General features: G+C 40.3%; 1 protein-coding gene across 1 annotated transcript in view; it reads left to right on the forward strand.

Moving 5' to 3' along the window:
• Window positions 1-14570, forward strand: part of LOC109688486 (aldehyde oxidase 2-like) — an 85503-nt gene that overhangs the window by 31584 nt on the left and 39349 nt on the right. The window contains 3 exon segments of the mRNA XM_074072309.1: window positions 1489-1611; window positions 13641-13737; window positions 14157-14281. Of these exon segments, the coding sequence (XP_073928410.1) occupies window positions 1489-1611; window positions 13641-13737; window positions 14157-14281 (345 nt within the window).

Genomic DNA, 14570 nt, shown 5'->3' on the forward strand with positions numbered 1-14570 from the left:
ACTCACACCTGTAATCTCAGCTACTCGGGAGGATATAGGTTAGAAATCAGCAAGGGCAAAAAGTTCACAAAACTCTATCTCAGTTAATACTAGGAACAGAGCAATCCCTGCAATCCCAAACTATGCGGGAGGCTGAGATAGGGAGCATCACAGTTCAGGCAAGGGAAGGAGGAATATGAGACCTCATCTCAATGGGAGAAAGCTGAGTTGTGGTAGTGTGCACCTGTCTTCCCAGCTGTAATGGGAAGCATAAGTAGTAGGATCACAGTCCAGGCAAGCCTGAGAAAAAAGCAAAATGCTATAATTACTGCAAAAAAGGGCTGGAGGAGTGGCTCAAGAGGTCGAGTACCTGCCTAGCAAGTGTGAAGCCCTGAGATCAAACCCCAGTACCATCAAGAAAACAAACAAACAAACACCCATGGGCTGAGAGGCTTAAACAACAGCAATTTATTGTCTCACTGTTCTGAAGCTTGAGTCCAAGGTCAAGGTGTTGGCCAGTAGATTTGGTTTCTAAGACTTCTTTTCTTGGCTTAAAGATGGCTGCTTCTCATTGTGTCCTCGTGTGACCTTTTTCCTCTTCACAGACATCCCTGGTGTCTCTTCCCCTTCTTATAAAGTCACCAGTCATATTGCACTAGGGCCCCACCCTTATGACATTATTCAACCTTAACGACTTCTGTAAATGTCCTGTCTCCAAATTTAATCACATTGGAGACTAGGGCTTCCACATATGAGTATGGGGAATACAGTTCAGTCCACAAGGAGCCACGTAGTACAAAATATACTTTGCTTATTCTTAAAGTGAAACCACAAAGGTGACACATGTGAACCCAGCTCAACAGAGGACAGATGCAGATTGCAGCCAATCTCACATCCATTCTGGCGCTTGCACTCACTGAGTAAAATGGCCAATGGAACTGTCTGTATTATTTACATTACTTTTTTATTAAAAAAATGTAGTGCAAGGCCCTCAGTTCAAACCCCATTACAACCAAAACAACCTTTTTTCTAAGTGCCAGGCATGGTGGTATATGCCTGTAATCCCAGAACTTGGGAGACTGAGGCAGGAGGATTTCTTGAGTTCAGGGCCAGCTTGGGCTACATAGCAAGACCCTATCTCAGAAAACAAAACAAAAAAATTTTTTTTTAGCCAAGCACATGTAGTTAAATGTGCTACAATGAGGTTTTTTTTTTTTTTTTTTGTCCTGGGTGGGGGTACATTGTGGCATTTACAAAGTTCTTACAATGTATCAGCTATATCACCCCTTCCACCTCTCCATTTAACTCCTCTCCCCCATTTGAGGAATAGCTTCCACAGGTATCATTTTTGCATTTACATGCATGTGTACACATTTTTTACACTGTTCACTCTACAATGAGGTTTTATTGCTCAATGATGACATCTAAGACACTACTAATGAGGTTGAGCAAAGCCTACTCCCATCCATAATGTTCCATCCACTTTACACATGTACTTTCTTTCCACAGGTACTTTGTGTAGGCCAGGTCATCTGTGCTGTGGTTGCAGAGACGGATGTACAGGCAAAACGAGCAATTGAAAAGATAAAGATCACCTACCAGGATCTGAAACCTGTAATTTTCACCATTGAGGTAAGCAGGGGTGGCCAGGCTACCCCTATGGGTGTAGAGGCATACATACTTTTATAAATATAAAGACTGATTCAAGGATCTCATTTTTTTCTTGGCATTGGCTTACTCTGGAAAAATCAACTTTTTATGGAAGATATTACTTGTATGAGTTGAAATTATCTTTGGCTCCAAGGAATAGGGAAAAAAAATACAAGTATCTCTTTCACATTAAAAAGTTTAGAAGTGGTCAATCCAGGGCTTATATGGTACCTTAATATATTTTGTGCTGCTATAACAGAATTCCTGAGACTAAGCAGTTTAAAATGAGTAAAATATTTTTTTCATGGTTCTGGAGTCTGAGGAGTCCAAGATTGAAGGAATTCATCTTGTGCTTTACTGTCCATGTCATGAGGTGGAATAAGGACAAAAGAGTGTGTGTGCTCATGTGTTCAAGGGAGGGAGGGAGAGAAGGAGAGTCAGAGATAGAGACAGAGCAAGACAGAGTCAAATTTGTTTTTATAGCAATCCCACTCTCTTGATAATGACACTACTCCTATAACTATATTAACCCCATCCAGAGAGCCAAGCCCCCATGAACTAATCATCTCTTTTTTTTTTCCATTTTTCTTTTATTATTCATATACAAGGCTTGGTTCATTTCTCCCCCCTGCCCCCACCCCCTCCCTTACCACCCACTCCGCCCCCTCCCTCTCCCTCCCCTCAATACCCAGCAGAAACTATTTTGCCCTTATCTCTAATTTTGTTGTAGAGAGAGTATAAGCAATAATAGGAAGGAACAAGGGGTTTTGCTGGTTGAGATAAGGATAGCTATACAGGGCATTGACTCACATTGATTTCCTGTGCGTGGGTGTTACCTTCTAGGTTAATTCTTTTTGATCTAACCTTTTCTCTAGTACCTGTTCCCCTTTTCCTATTGGCCTCAGTTGCTTTAAGGTATCTGCTTTAGTTTCTCTGCGTTAAGGGCAACAAACGCTAGCTAGTTTTGTAGGTGTCTTACCTATCCTCACCCCTCCCTTGTGTGCTCTCGCTTTTATCATGTGCTCATAGTCCAATCCCCTTGTTGTGTTTGCCCTTGATCTAATGTCCACATATGAGGGAGAACATATGATTTTTGGTTTTTTGAGCCAGGCTAACCTCACTCAGAATGATGTTCTCCAATTCCATCCATTTACCAGCGAATGATAACATTTCGTTCTTCTTCATGGCTGCATAAAATTCCATTGTGTATAGATACCACATTTTCTTAATCCATTCGTCAGTGCTGGGGCATCTTGGCTGTTTCCATAACTTGGCTATTGTGAATAGTGCCGCAATAAACATGGATGTGCAGGTGCCTCTGGAGTAACAGTCTTTTGGGTATATCCCCAAGAGTGGTATTGCTGGATCAAATGGTAGATCGATGTCCAGCTTTTTAAGTAGCCTCCAAATTTTTTTCCAGAGTGGTTGTACTAGTCTACATTCCCACCAACAGTGTAAGAGGGTTCCTTTTTCCCCGCATCCTCGCCAACACCTGTTGTTGGTGGTGTTGCTGATGATGGCTATTCTAACAGGGGTGAGGTGGAATCTTAGTGTGGTTTTAATTTGCATTTCCTTTATTGCTAGAGATGGTGAGCATTTTTTCATGTACTTTCTGGCCATTTGAATTTCTTCTTTTGAGAAAGTTCTGTTTAGTTCACGTGCCCATTTCTTTATTGGTTCATTAGTTTTGGGAGAATTTAGTTTTTTTTTTTTTTTTGTATTGGGTTTTTTTTTTTTTTCTTTTTTTTTTTCTTTTTTCTTTTATTATTCATATGTGCATACAAGGCTTGGTTCATTTCTCCCCCCTGCCCCCACCCTCTCCCTTACCACCCACTCCACCCCCTCCCGCTCCCCCCCTCAATACCCAGCAGAAACTATTTTGCCCTTATCTCTAATTTTGTTGTAGAGAGAGTATAAGCAATAATAGGAAGGAACAAGGGTTTTTGCTGGTTGAGATAAGGATAGCTATACAGGGAGTTGACTCACGTTAATTTCCTGTGCATGTGTGTTACCTTCTAGGTTAATTCTTTTTGATCTCACCTTTTCTCTAGTTCCTGGTCCCCTTTTCCTATTGGCCTCAGTTGCTTTTAAGGTATCTGCTTTAGTTTCTCTGCGTTAAGGGCAACAAATGCTAGCTAATTTTTTAGGTGTCTTACCTATCCTCAACCCTCCCTTGTGTGCTCTTGCTTTTATCATGTGCTCAAAGTCCAGTCCCCTTGTTGTGTTTGCCCTTGATCTAATGTCCACATATGAGGGAGAACATACAATTTTTGATCTTTTGGGCCAGGCTAACCTCACTCAGAATGATGTTCTCCAATTCCATCCATTTACCAGCAAATGATAACATTTCGTTCTTCTTCATGGCTGCATAAAATTCCATTGTGTAGAGATACCACATTTTCTTAATCCATTCATCGGTGGTGGGGCATCTTGGCTGTTTCCATAACTTGGCTGTTGTTTGGGTATATCCCCAAGAGTGGTATTGCTGGATCAATGGTAGATCAATGTCTAGCTTTTTAAGTAGCCTCCACATTTTTTTCCAGAGTGGTTGTACTAGTCTACATTCCCACCAGCAGTGTAAGAGGGTTCCTTTTTCCCCGCATCCTCGCCAACACCTGTTGTTAGTGGTGTTGCTGATGATGGCTATTCTAACAGGGGTGAGGTAGAATCTTAGCGTGGTTTTAATTTGCATTTCCTTTATTGCTAGAGATGGTGAGCATTTTTTCATGTGTTTTTTGGCCATTTGAATTTCTTCTTTTGAGAAAGTTCTGTTTAGTTCACTTGCCCATTTCTTTATTGGTTCATTAGTTTTGGGAGAATTTAGTTTTTTAAGTTCCCTGTATATTCTGGTTATCAGTCCTTTGTCTGATGTATAGTTGGCAAATATTTTCTCCCACTCTGTGGGTGTTCTCTTCAGTTTAGAGACCATTTCTTTTGATGAACAGAAGCTTTTTAGTTTTATGAGGTCCCATTTATCTATGCTATCTCTTAGTTGCTGTGCTGCTGGGGTTTCGTTGAGAAAGTTCTTACCTATACCTACTAACTCCAGAGTATTTCCTACTCTTTCTTGTATCGACTTAAGAGTTTGGGGTCTGATATTAAGATCCTTGATCCATTTTGAGTTAATCTTGGTATAGGGTGATATACATGGATCTAGTTTCAGTTTTTTGCAGACTGCTAACCAGTTTTCCCAGCAGTTTTTGTTGAAGAGGCTGCTATTTCTCCATCGTATATTTTTAGCTCCTTTATCAAAGATAAGTTGCTCATAGTTGTGTGGCTTCGTATCTGGATCCTCTATTCTGTTCCACTGGTCTTCATGTCTGTTTTTGTGCCAGAACCATGCTGTTTTTTATTGTTATGGCTTTGTAATATAGTTTGAAGTCAGGTATTGTGATACCTCCTGCATTGTTCTTTTGACTGAGTATTGCCTTGGCTATTCGTGGCCTCTTGTGTTTCCATATAAATTTAACAGTAGATTTTTCAATCTCTTTAATGAATGTCATTGGAATTCTGATGGGAATTGCATTAAACATGTAGATTACTTTGGGGAGTATTGACATTTTTACTATGTTGATTCTACCAATCCATGAGCATGGGAGATCTCTCCACTTTCTATAGTCTTCCTCAATCTTTCTTCAGAAGTGTATAGTTTTCCTTGTAGAGGTCTTTCACATCTTTTGTTAGGTTTACACCTAGGTATTTGATTTTGTTTGAGGCTATTGTAAATGGAATTGTTTTCATACATTCTTTTTCCGTTTGCTCATTGTTAGTGTATAGAAATGCTAATGATTTTTCTATGTTGATTTTATATCCTGCTACCTTGCTATAGCTATTGATGATGTCTAGAAGCTTCTGAGTAGAGTTTTTTGGGTCTTTAAGGTATAGGATCATGTCGTCTGCAAATAGGGATATTTTGACAGTTTCTTTACCTATTTGTATTCCTTTTATTCCTTCTTCTTGCCTAATTGCTCTGGCTAGGAATTCCAGTACTATGTTGAATAGGAGTGGAGATAGTGGGCATCCTTGTCTGGTTCCTGATTTTAGAGGGAATGGTTTTAATTTTTCTCCGTTAAGTATAATGCTGGCTGTAGGTTTGTCATATATAGCTTTTATAATGTTGAGGAACTTTCCTTCTATTCCTAGTTTTCTTAGAGCTTTTATCATGAAATGATGTTGGATCTTATCAAAGGCTTTTTCTGCATCTATTGAGATGATCAAGTGTTTTTTGTCTTTGCTTCTGTTAATGTGGTTTATTACGTTTATTGATTTTCGTATGTTGAACCACCCCTGCATCCCTGGGATGAAGCCTACTTGGTCGTGGTGAATAATCTTTTTGATGTGTTGCTGAATTCAGTTTGCCATTATTTTGTTGAGGATTTTTGTGTCAATGTTCATTAAGGAGATTGGCCTATAGTTCTCCTTTTTGGAGGTGTCTTTGCCTGGTTTTGGGATAAGTGTAATACTGGCTTCATAAAATGTGTTCGGCAGTTTTCCTTCCCTTTCTATTTTGTGGAACAGTTTAAGGAGGGTTGGTATCAGTTCTTCTTTAAAGGTCTGATAGAATTCAGCAGAGAATCCATCAGGTCCTGGACTTTTCTTTTTGGGTAGACTCTTGATTGCTGCTTCAATTTCATTTTGTGTTATAGGTCTATTCAGGTGATTAATTTCCTCTTGGTTCAGTTTTGGATGATCATATGTATCTAGAAATCTGTCCATTTCTTTAAGATTTTCAAATTTATTTGAATATAGGTTCTTAAAGTAGTCTCTGATGATTTCCTGGACTTCCATGGTGTTTGTTGTTATCTCCCCTTTTGCATTCCTAATTCTACTAATTTGGGTTTTTTCTCTCCTCATTTTAGTCAGTTTGCCAGGGGTCTATCAATCTTGTTTATTTTTTCAAAGAACCAACTTTTTGTTTCATTAATTCTTTGTATGGTTTTTTTGGTTTCTATTTCATTGATTTCAGCTCTTATTTTTATTATTTCTCTCCTTCTATTTGTTTTGGGATTTGCTTGTTCTTGTTTTCCTAGGAGTTTGAGATGTATCATTAGGTCATTGATTTGGGATCTTTCAGTCTTTTTAATATATGCACTCATGGCTATAAACTTTCCTCTCAGGACTGCCTTAGCTGTGTCCCATAGGTTCCGGTAGGTTGTGTTTTCATTTTCATTGACTTCCAGGAACTTTTTAATTTCCTCTTTTATTGCATTGATGATCCACTCTTCATTAAGTAATGAGTTATTTAGTTTCCAGCTGTTTGCATGTTTTTTGTCTTTACTTTTGTTGTTGAGTTCTACTTTTACTGCATTGTGGTCAGATAGTATGCACGGTATTATTTCTATTTTCTTATATTTGCTGAGGCTTGCTTTGTGCCCTAGGATATGATCTATTTTGGAGAAGGTTCCATGGCTGCTGAGAAAATGTATATTGTGTAGAGGTTGGATGAAATGTTCTGTAGACATCTACTAGGTCCACTTGATCTATTGCATATTTTAGATCTTGGATTTCTTTATTGATTTTTTGTTTGGATGACCTATCTATTGATGATAATGGAGTGTTAAAATCTCCCACAACCACTGTGTTGGCGTTTATATATGCTTTTAGGTCTTTCAGGGTATGTTTGATGAAATTGGGTGCGTCGACATTGGGTGCATACAGATTGATGATTATTATTTCCTTTTGGTCTATTTCCCCTTTTATTAGTATGGAATGTCCTTCTTTATCTCATTTGATCAATGTAGGTTTGAAGTCTACTTTGTCAGAGATAAGTATTGCTACTCCTGCTTGTTTTCGGGGGCCATTGGCTTGGTAAATCTTCTTCCAGCCTTTCATCCTAAGCATATGCTTATTTCTGTCGGTGAGATGAGTCTCCTATAAGCAACAAATTGTCAGATCTTCTTTTTTAATCCATTTTGTCAAACGGTGTCTTTTGATGGGTGAATTAAGTCTGTTAACATTAAGCATTAGTACTGATAGGTATGTGGTGATTCCTGCCATTTAGTTGTCTTAGTTGTTTGAAGGTTTGATTGTGTGTACCTAACTTGATGTTACTCTCTACTGTCTTGCTTTTTCTTATCCTGTGGTTTGGTGCTGCCTGCCTTTTCATGGTTAAGTTGGGTGTCACTTTCTGTGTGCAGGATCCCTTGCAGAATCTTTTGTAATGGTGGCTTTGTGGTCACATATTGTTTTAGTTTCTGCTTATCATGGAAGACTTTTATTGCTCCATCTATTTTGAATGATAGCTTTGCTGGGTAGAGTATCCTGGGGTTGAAGTTATTTTCATTCAGTGCCCGGAAGATCTCACCCCACGCTCTTCTTGCTTTTAATGTTTCTGTTGAGAAGTCTGCTGTGATTTTGATGGGTTTACCTTTGTATGTTACTTGTTTTTTCTCTCTTACAGCCTTCAATATTCTTTCCTTAGTTTCTGAACTTGTTGTTTTAATGATGATATGTCGTGGAGTAGTTCTATTTTGATCTGGTCTGTTTGGTGTCCTGGCGGCCTCTTGCATCTGTATGGGAATATCTTTCTCTAGATTTGGGAAATTTTCCGTTATTATTTTGTTGAATATATTACGCATTCCCTTCGCTTGCACCTCTTCTCCTTCTTCGATGCCCATGATTCTCAAGTTTGGTCTTTTGATGGAGTCAGTGAGTTCTTGCATTTTCTTTTCACAGGTCTTGAGTTGTTTAATTAATAGTTCTTCGGTTTTTCCTTTAATTACCATTTCATCTTCAAGTTCTGAGATTCTGTCTTCTGTTTGTTCTATTCTGCTGGATTGGCCTTCCGTTTTGTTTTGCAGTTCTGTTTCGTTCTTTTTTCTGAGGTTTTCCATATCCTGGCTGTTTTCTTCTTTATTGTTGTCTATTTTTGTCCTGAGTTCATTTATCCATTTATTCATTGTGTTCTCTCTTTCACTTTGGTGTTTATACAGTGCTTCTATGGTTTCCTTTATTTCTTCTTTTGCTTTTTCAAATTCTCTATTTTTATTGTCTTGGAATTTCTTGAGTGTCTCCTGTACATTTTGGTTGACCCTATCCAGTATCATCTCTATAAAATTCTCATTGAGTACTTGTAGTATGTCTTCTTTTAAATTATTCTTGTGGGCTTCATTGGGTCCTTTGGCATAGTTTATCTTCATTTTGTTGGAGTCTGGATCTGAGTTTCTGTTCTCTTCATTCCCCTCTGGTTCCTGTACTAATTTTTTGCTGTGGGGAAACTGGTTTCCCTGTTTTTTCTGTCTTCCCGTCATTGTCCTTGGTGTTGTTACTGTCCCTGTACTGTGTGTAATTAAGTATTTTCTAGCTTGTAATAATAACAATGGTAATATTTAGAATGGAAGAGTGAGCTGAGATGGAAAGCAAGAAGTTAAAGAAAAGGGGAAAACAAATATACAGACAAGAGGGAGAAAGCAGAACAAGGTATCAGACAAGAGAGTGTCAAAGGTATAAACAGGGAGTGTTAGTGTACTAATTGACAGTAAGCTGAACAGACATTAGAGAGACAGAGAGAGGATTGAAAATCAAAGATAAAAAAATAAAAAATAAGTAAATGGAAGTAATATCTATATATAAAAATGAATTAAAATAAAATGGAAAATAGAAAATTTAAAAAAAAAAAAACCCAAAAAACTTCCAAGTTTATATGCAATGCAGTTTCAGTCTTAATAATTTGGGTGTCCGTCTCAATCTCCAGACCTGGAGTTGTTGCCTCAGATGTTGTTCTGTAGTTTCATCAAAGGGGATGCATAAAGTAGAACAAAACTACACACTCACACACACACACACACACACACACACACACACACACACAAAAAGCTCCACCAAGTGTCCCCAGTTCAAATGCAATACAGTTTCAGTAAGTTTTTCAGCTTGCAGGTGTAATTCGGTTGTTCTCTCATCAAAGGTAGGGAGAAAAAGAAAAAAAAGCCTCTGGAGACAGTTCTGAGAGTGGTATCTGCAACTGTGGCTTGCCTGCCTGCTGCTCTCAGCCTGTAGCTGGCGGAGTTATTTATGCAGATCTCTGGGTGAGCTAGCACTCACCTGGTCCCACAGGCTTTGTTTGCTCAGAGTTCTCCTGTGCGGGAGCCTCTGCTACAGGCTTTCCCCTTTCCAAGCACTGGGAAAGGTGACACTGCCCCAGCGTTGTCAGGCCTGCCTGTTTGTTTACAGTTCATGTGGGAAGTGGGTCTTCCCTCCTCTCCTGTGGAGTTTTTCTCCCTCCTCCACTCTCACAAGCTTCCCCGCTCCTGTTTGCTGGGTGCGCGCCCCGCTCCCGCCAGAGCCTCTCCAGCCCGCCTGGCTTGTTTATTTACAGTCCCGGGAAGGATTCCCTTCCCCCAATCTTCAGCGCTCAGGGCGCCCCACCCTCTTTCCAGCGTGTCTTAACTGTTCTTATTGCTTATTACTCAGTTTCTCTTTTTTTCCCGGGTGGAGGTCAGTCTGTCCAGGGGGCTATGCTGCTCTGGCCCAGGCTTGTCTGTGGGAGTACCGCGGTACTGCGAAGCTCACCTGGTCCATGTCTTCCCAAGCCGTATGGGCGCCGGCCACTGGCGGCCCCTGGGGCCCTCCTCGGTTCTCCGTTTAACGTGAAGTGGAGATTCTCTGCACCGGCTGGAGATGTGGAGGGGTCAAAGTTATGCCTTTTCTCGGTGATTATGCCTGCAAAGTGTGTCTCCAGCGTCTCTCCAAGATTTCACTATAGGAGGGTGGCTTTCTGCTTCCTACCTCTAGCCGCCATCTTGGAATCCCTAATCATCTCTTAAAGGTCCTACCTGTTAAGACTATTGCATTAGGGATTAAGTTTCCAACAACCTGAACTTTGGGGGACATAATCAAACCATAGCATATGGGTTCTATGTGTCAGGGATCAAGCCTTCTATCTAGCTATTCTGTCATGCATGGTTTCCATTCTCCACATCCCATCTTGGTCTGAAATGGCTACTGAAGCTCTGGCTATTAGACTCACATTCCAGCTGGGCATTGTGGTATAAGCCTGTAAACCTAGCACTCAGGAAGCAGGAAGATCAGGAGTTCAAGGCCAGTCTGGGCTGCATAGTGAGACTCTGCCTCATAAAACAAAAACAAACAAAGAAAAAAAAGTCAACATTCCTGACAGCAGAGAGAATGAGGAAGGACATACCTCATCCATTTAAGGACACTTCCCAGTCCCTAAAATGAGGCTTGCATTGTATGATGCACATGCCTTTCTTTATCTCATTGGTTAGAATCTGGTCAGCTGATACACCTAACTGCAAGGGAAGATGAGAAATACAGTTTTCATTCCAGGTGGCCATGTATCCACTAAATATTGGGAACTATTATGTGAGGAAGTTGGTGAGAGTAGATGTTGGGAACAATAATCTCATCAGGGTGGATCCCAAAAGTGAGAATTTCATAGTAGAAATCCACAGAAAGTTCCACTCTCATTTCTGAGTCTGAATGATGACATTCAAATGTTTCCAGGGAAGATAACAGAATGAGAATAGAAAATTCAGCAGTGTGTTAGCTAGCTTCCTATTACTATAATAAGTACCTGAGATAAGCAAGTTAGAAAGGTTTGTTTTGACTCATAGTTTTAGAGGCTTTAATTCATGGTCAGTTGACCCTGTTGCTTTTGAGTCTGAGCCAAGGCAGCATATCATGGTGGGAGCACGTGGTAGAGCAAAAGTGCTCACCTCAGGGCTAGGACAGGATAAAGAGCAAGAGGAAGAGGTCAGGGTCCACAGTCCCCTTTGAGGGCAAACTCCCAATGACTGAAATTCACTAGGATCCACCTCTAAATGTTTCCACCAACTTCTAATAGCACCAAGCTGGGGACTAAGCCTCTAACACATGGTCCTTTGAGGGACAGTGCCTATCCAAACTATAGCCAGGTTCTAATTCAATGACAGACAGACTGAGAGGGGGCTGGTAGAGTAAGTCAAATGGTACAGCTCCTGCTTAGCAAGCATGAAGCTCTGAGTTCAAACCCCAGTACCATTAAAAAAAAAAAAAACCGACGGATTCAGAGAAATCAGGTTGAGAAAAGCTAACTTGTTTGTGTGCTTGTGAGAGGCCATAAAAAGTGTTCAAAGGCCCTAGTGAATCTTTTGAACATGTTTAAATGTGCCTAAAAGGTACAGATTGCTCAATATTAAAAGTATTTTAAAAACCATGTATCCTGATCTTTCTAAACCACATCAACTCTGCTCCAAATTCCCATTTGCCAAGTTTACAAGAAGTCCATGCACTTTTCTTGGCTCACTCCTCTTCCTTGAGTTGTACTAGGATCCTAACATGGTTTTTGAAATTTCAACTTGAACCCAGTTTCCTCAAGGGGGAAATGGCACCCAGAGGACATACTCATGACACATTCTAGAGTCAGACACACTACTGTTGCACAATGAGGTTCTCCATAACATATATGGAGCTCAGAATGTTTAGAGATCCAGAGTTCTCTCAAAATAGGACTATCCAGAGTCAGCAAATAATTCTGTAGCCAAAAGCAGCAGACAATAGTCATATAACAATACCTATTCACCCATCTACTAATTTACCTACTTATATGAACATATATTCATATGAACATACTATATATGTTATCTATGTGTATACAGGCAGTGCAGGACAGTAGTTAAAAGCATAGGTGCTAGCACCAAACTTCCAGATTTGAAGCTGTGCAACTTACTGTGTGACCTTAGGCATGTTACTTAACATCTCTGTGCCACAGATTCTTCATCAGTAAAAGTGAGGTAATAGGTATCTCACCAAGGCATCATAAAACTACATGCGTTAATATGTGTAAAACAGAACAGCACCTGATTCACAGTTAGCACTCAGCATAGATAGTACATGTTATAATAAGATGTTATGTCTTATAAAACATTTACAATATGGCAATAAATATACTTCCATTGCACCAACATGACAGATTGAGATCTTAGTATAGCATAAAATGAAAATTTCAACTATATTGTTTACTTTCTTCTGCTTGGAGGAGAAATCAGATGTTCATCATGAGGCAAGATGGGTGTTTTAATTTTGGTTTTGTTTGCACCTGGGCCTTGGGTGTGCTAGACAAGTGCTCCACCACTGAGCAACTCCCCCAGCCCTAGGAGAGATATTTCTGGAAACCTGGGCTTGAATGCTGCCTCCATCATTTACTTGCAGTGCGACTTTGAAAATGTGATTTTCTTCTCTTGAAGCCCAGTTCCTTCATGTGGAAAATGGAGATAATAATAGAATTAACATGAGCTACTGTACAGTGCATGCCACAAAGTACCCATTCAATGAATTTTAGCTGCTCTCATCATCACCCTTAGCAAGAAAGAAACACTGTGGACTCAAGTCTGTGAGTGCACGAGACAGCTGTCATTCTCAAGTGTGGGAGCCTTGAGTCTCCAGGCTCAGCTATCAGTAGGCCAAGTCCACAGAAGCGCAGAATAGAAGGACCTCAGTCTTCATGTGGGAGTCGGTTCATGCTATCATCAGAAGAAAAAAAAAAAAACAGGGGGGCTGAAAGGCCCTTGTGAGATGCCAGATACCCAAAGGAATGACCAAACTTCCTACAGTATATCCACTGAGCCTTCTTGCTCCAAGGGTGGGAAAGTACCTGTGTCTTCTGCCTTGCCCTTTCTAGAGGCCTACTTAGAAGTTCTTGCATGTATGTTTTTCCTCAAGGAGAAGGTGAAAAGGGAGGGCCTCACCCACAGGGCACCTGACCATCCTGAAGATCTACACTGAAAATAAAAAGTCAGCATTTATCATTCTGGACTATCCTACTGTCCCTGGGCCTCAATTCTGACCATAGCTTTCTTCTTAGCCTTTCCCTAACCCTTCTTACTTGTTTTCTCTGCAAATCTAGAAGACATTCCCTCTGACGTCTTGTCTCTGGTGCTCTCTTGATTACTTGACACCTTTCATATTTCCCAGGAGACAGTGATTTGGGGAGGTGTACTAGTTTTTCTTAAAAAACTGCCTGTGTGAGAAAAAGTAGAAATAACGGGCTTTTGTGTTTTTCCCCTATTACTCAGGATGCCATAAAACACAATTCATTCTTGTGCCCTGAAAAAAAGCTTGAGCAAGGAAACATTGAGGAGGCATTTGAAAAGGTGGATCAGATTGTTGAAGGTAAGTCACTTGGGAGAGTTAATTCTGATTTTGTTCTGAACCAGACATCTACAGCATGTGATATCCCCTCAGAAAGATCATCCTCTGAAGCCCTGGGGTTGTGCCACATGTATACCTCTCTCAGACTGTGTATATGTGAGTTGTATTTGGGGGTAAGGAGGAGAATAAAAGGGGAAAAAAATTGCTGAGATTTTGTTTAGTTAAGGGCAGAGGAAAGAACAGAACCTGGCACTTCTAACTTCCAGAACTGTAGTCTCTGAAACAGATTGCCCTTGGTTGCCACAAGACAAATGCCTGGTTCCTTGGTCAGGACAAATGCAGGCCAGTCAGTTCATATCTTACTTGCTTTGAGTTCCCCAAGATGGTGGCTTCCAGCCAGCATGTATCTCCAGGAGTTTTCCTCTGCTTGTGATTAACAGGAGAGGTCCATGTTGGGGGACAAGAACATTTTTACATGGAAACACAAAGAGTGCTTGTTATTCCAAAGACAGAGGACAAAGAACTGGACATTTATGTGTCCACACAGGATCCAGCCCACGTGCAGGTAAGGTCCAAGAACACCCCCTCCCCCACCTCCTCAATTCCATCATGGCTGTCAATCCCCACTGTTTCACAGATGGTAACTATTTTACCTACAGAAATTTAGAATTCAAATGCTGAACATCGTAAAACAGCTAAAATCCCAGAACCTTTTCATTTTTTCTGATATTGTCAAATAATAAAAGAACAGCCATGTTTACTTTAGACTGAAGGAGTAAGTTTATTTGCATCAGGCTTACATGAGCTCTGTGATCAGATGACATCACTAAATTATTCCTGTACTTGACTTTTCT

The sequence above is a fragment of the Castor canadensis genome, chromosome 4, assembly GCF_047511655.1.
Source record: "Castor canadensis chromosome 4, mCasCan1.hap1v2, whole genome shotgun sequence".
NCBI lineage: Eukaryota > Metazoa > Chordata > Mammalia > Rodentia > Castoridae > Castor > Castor canadensis.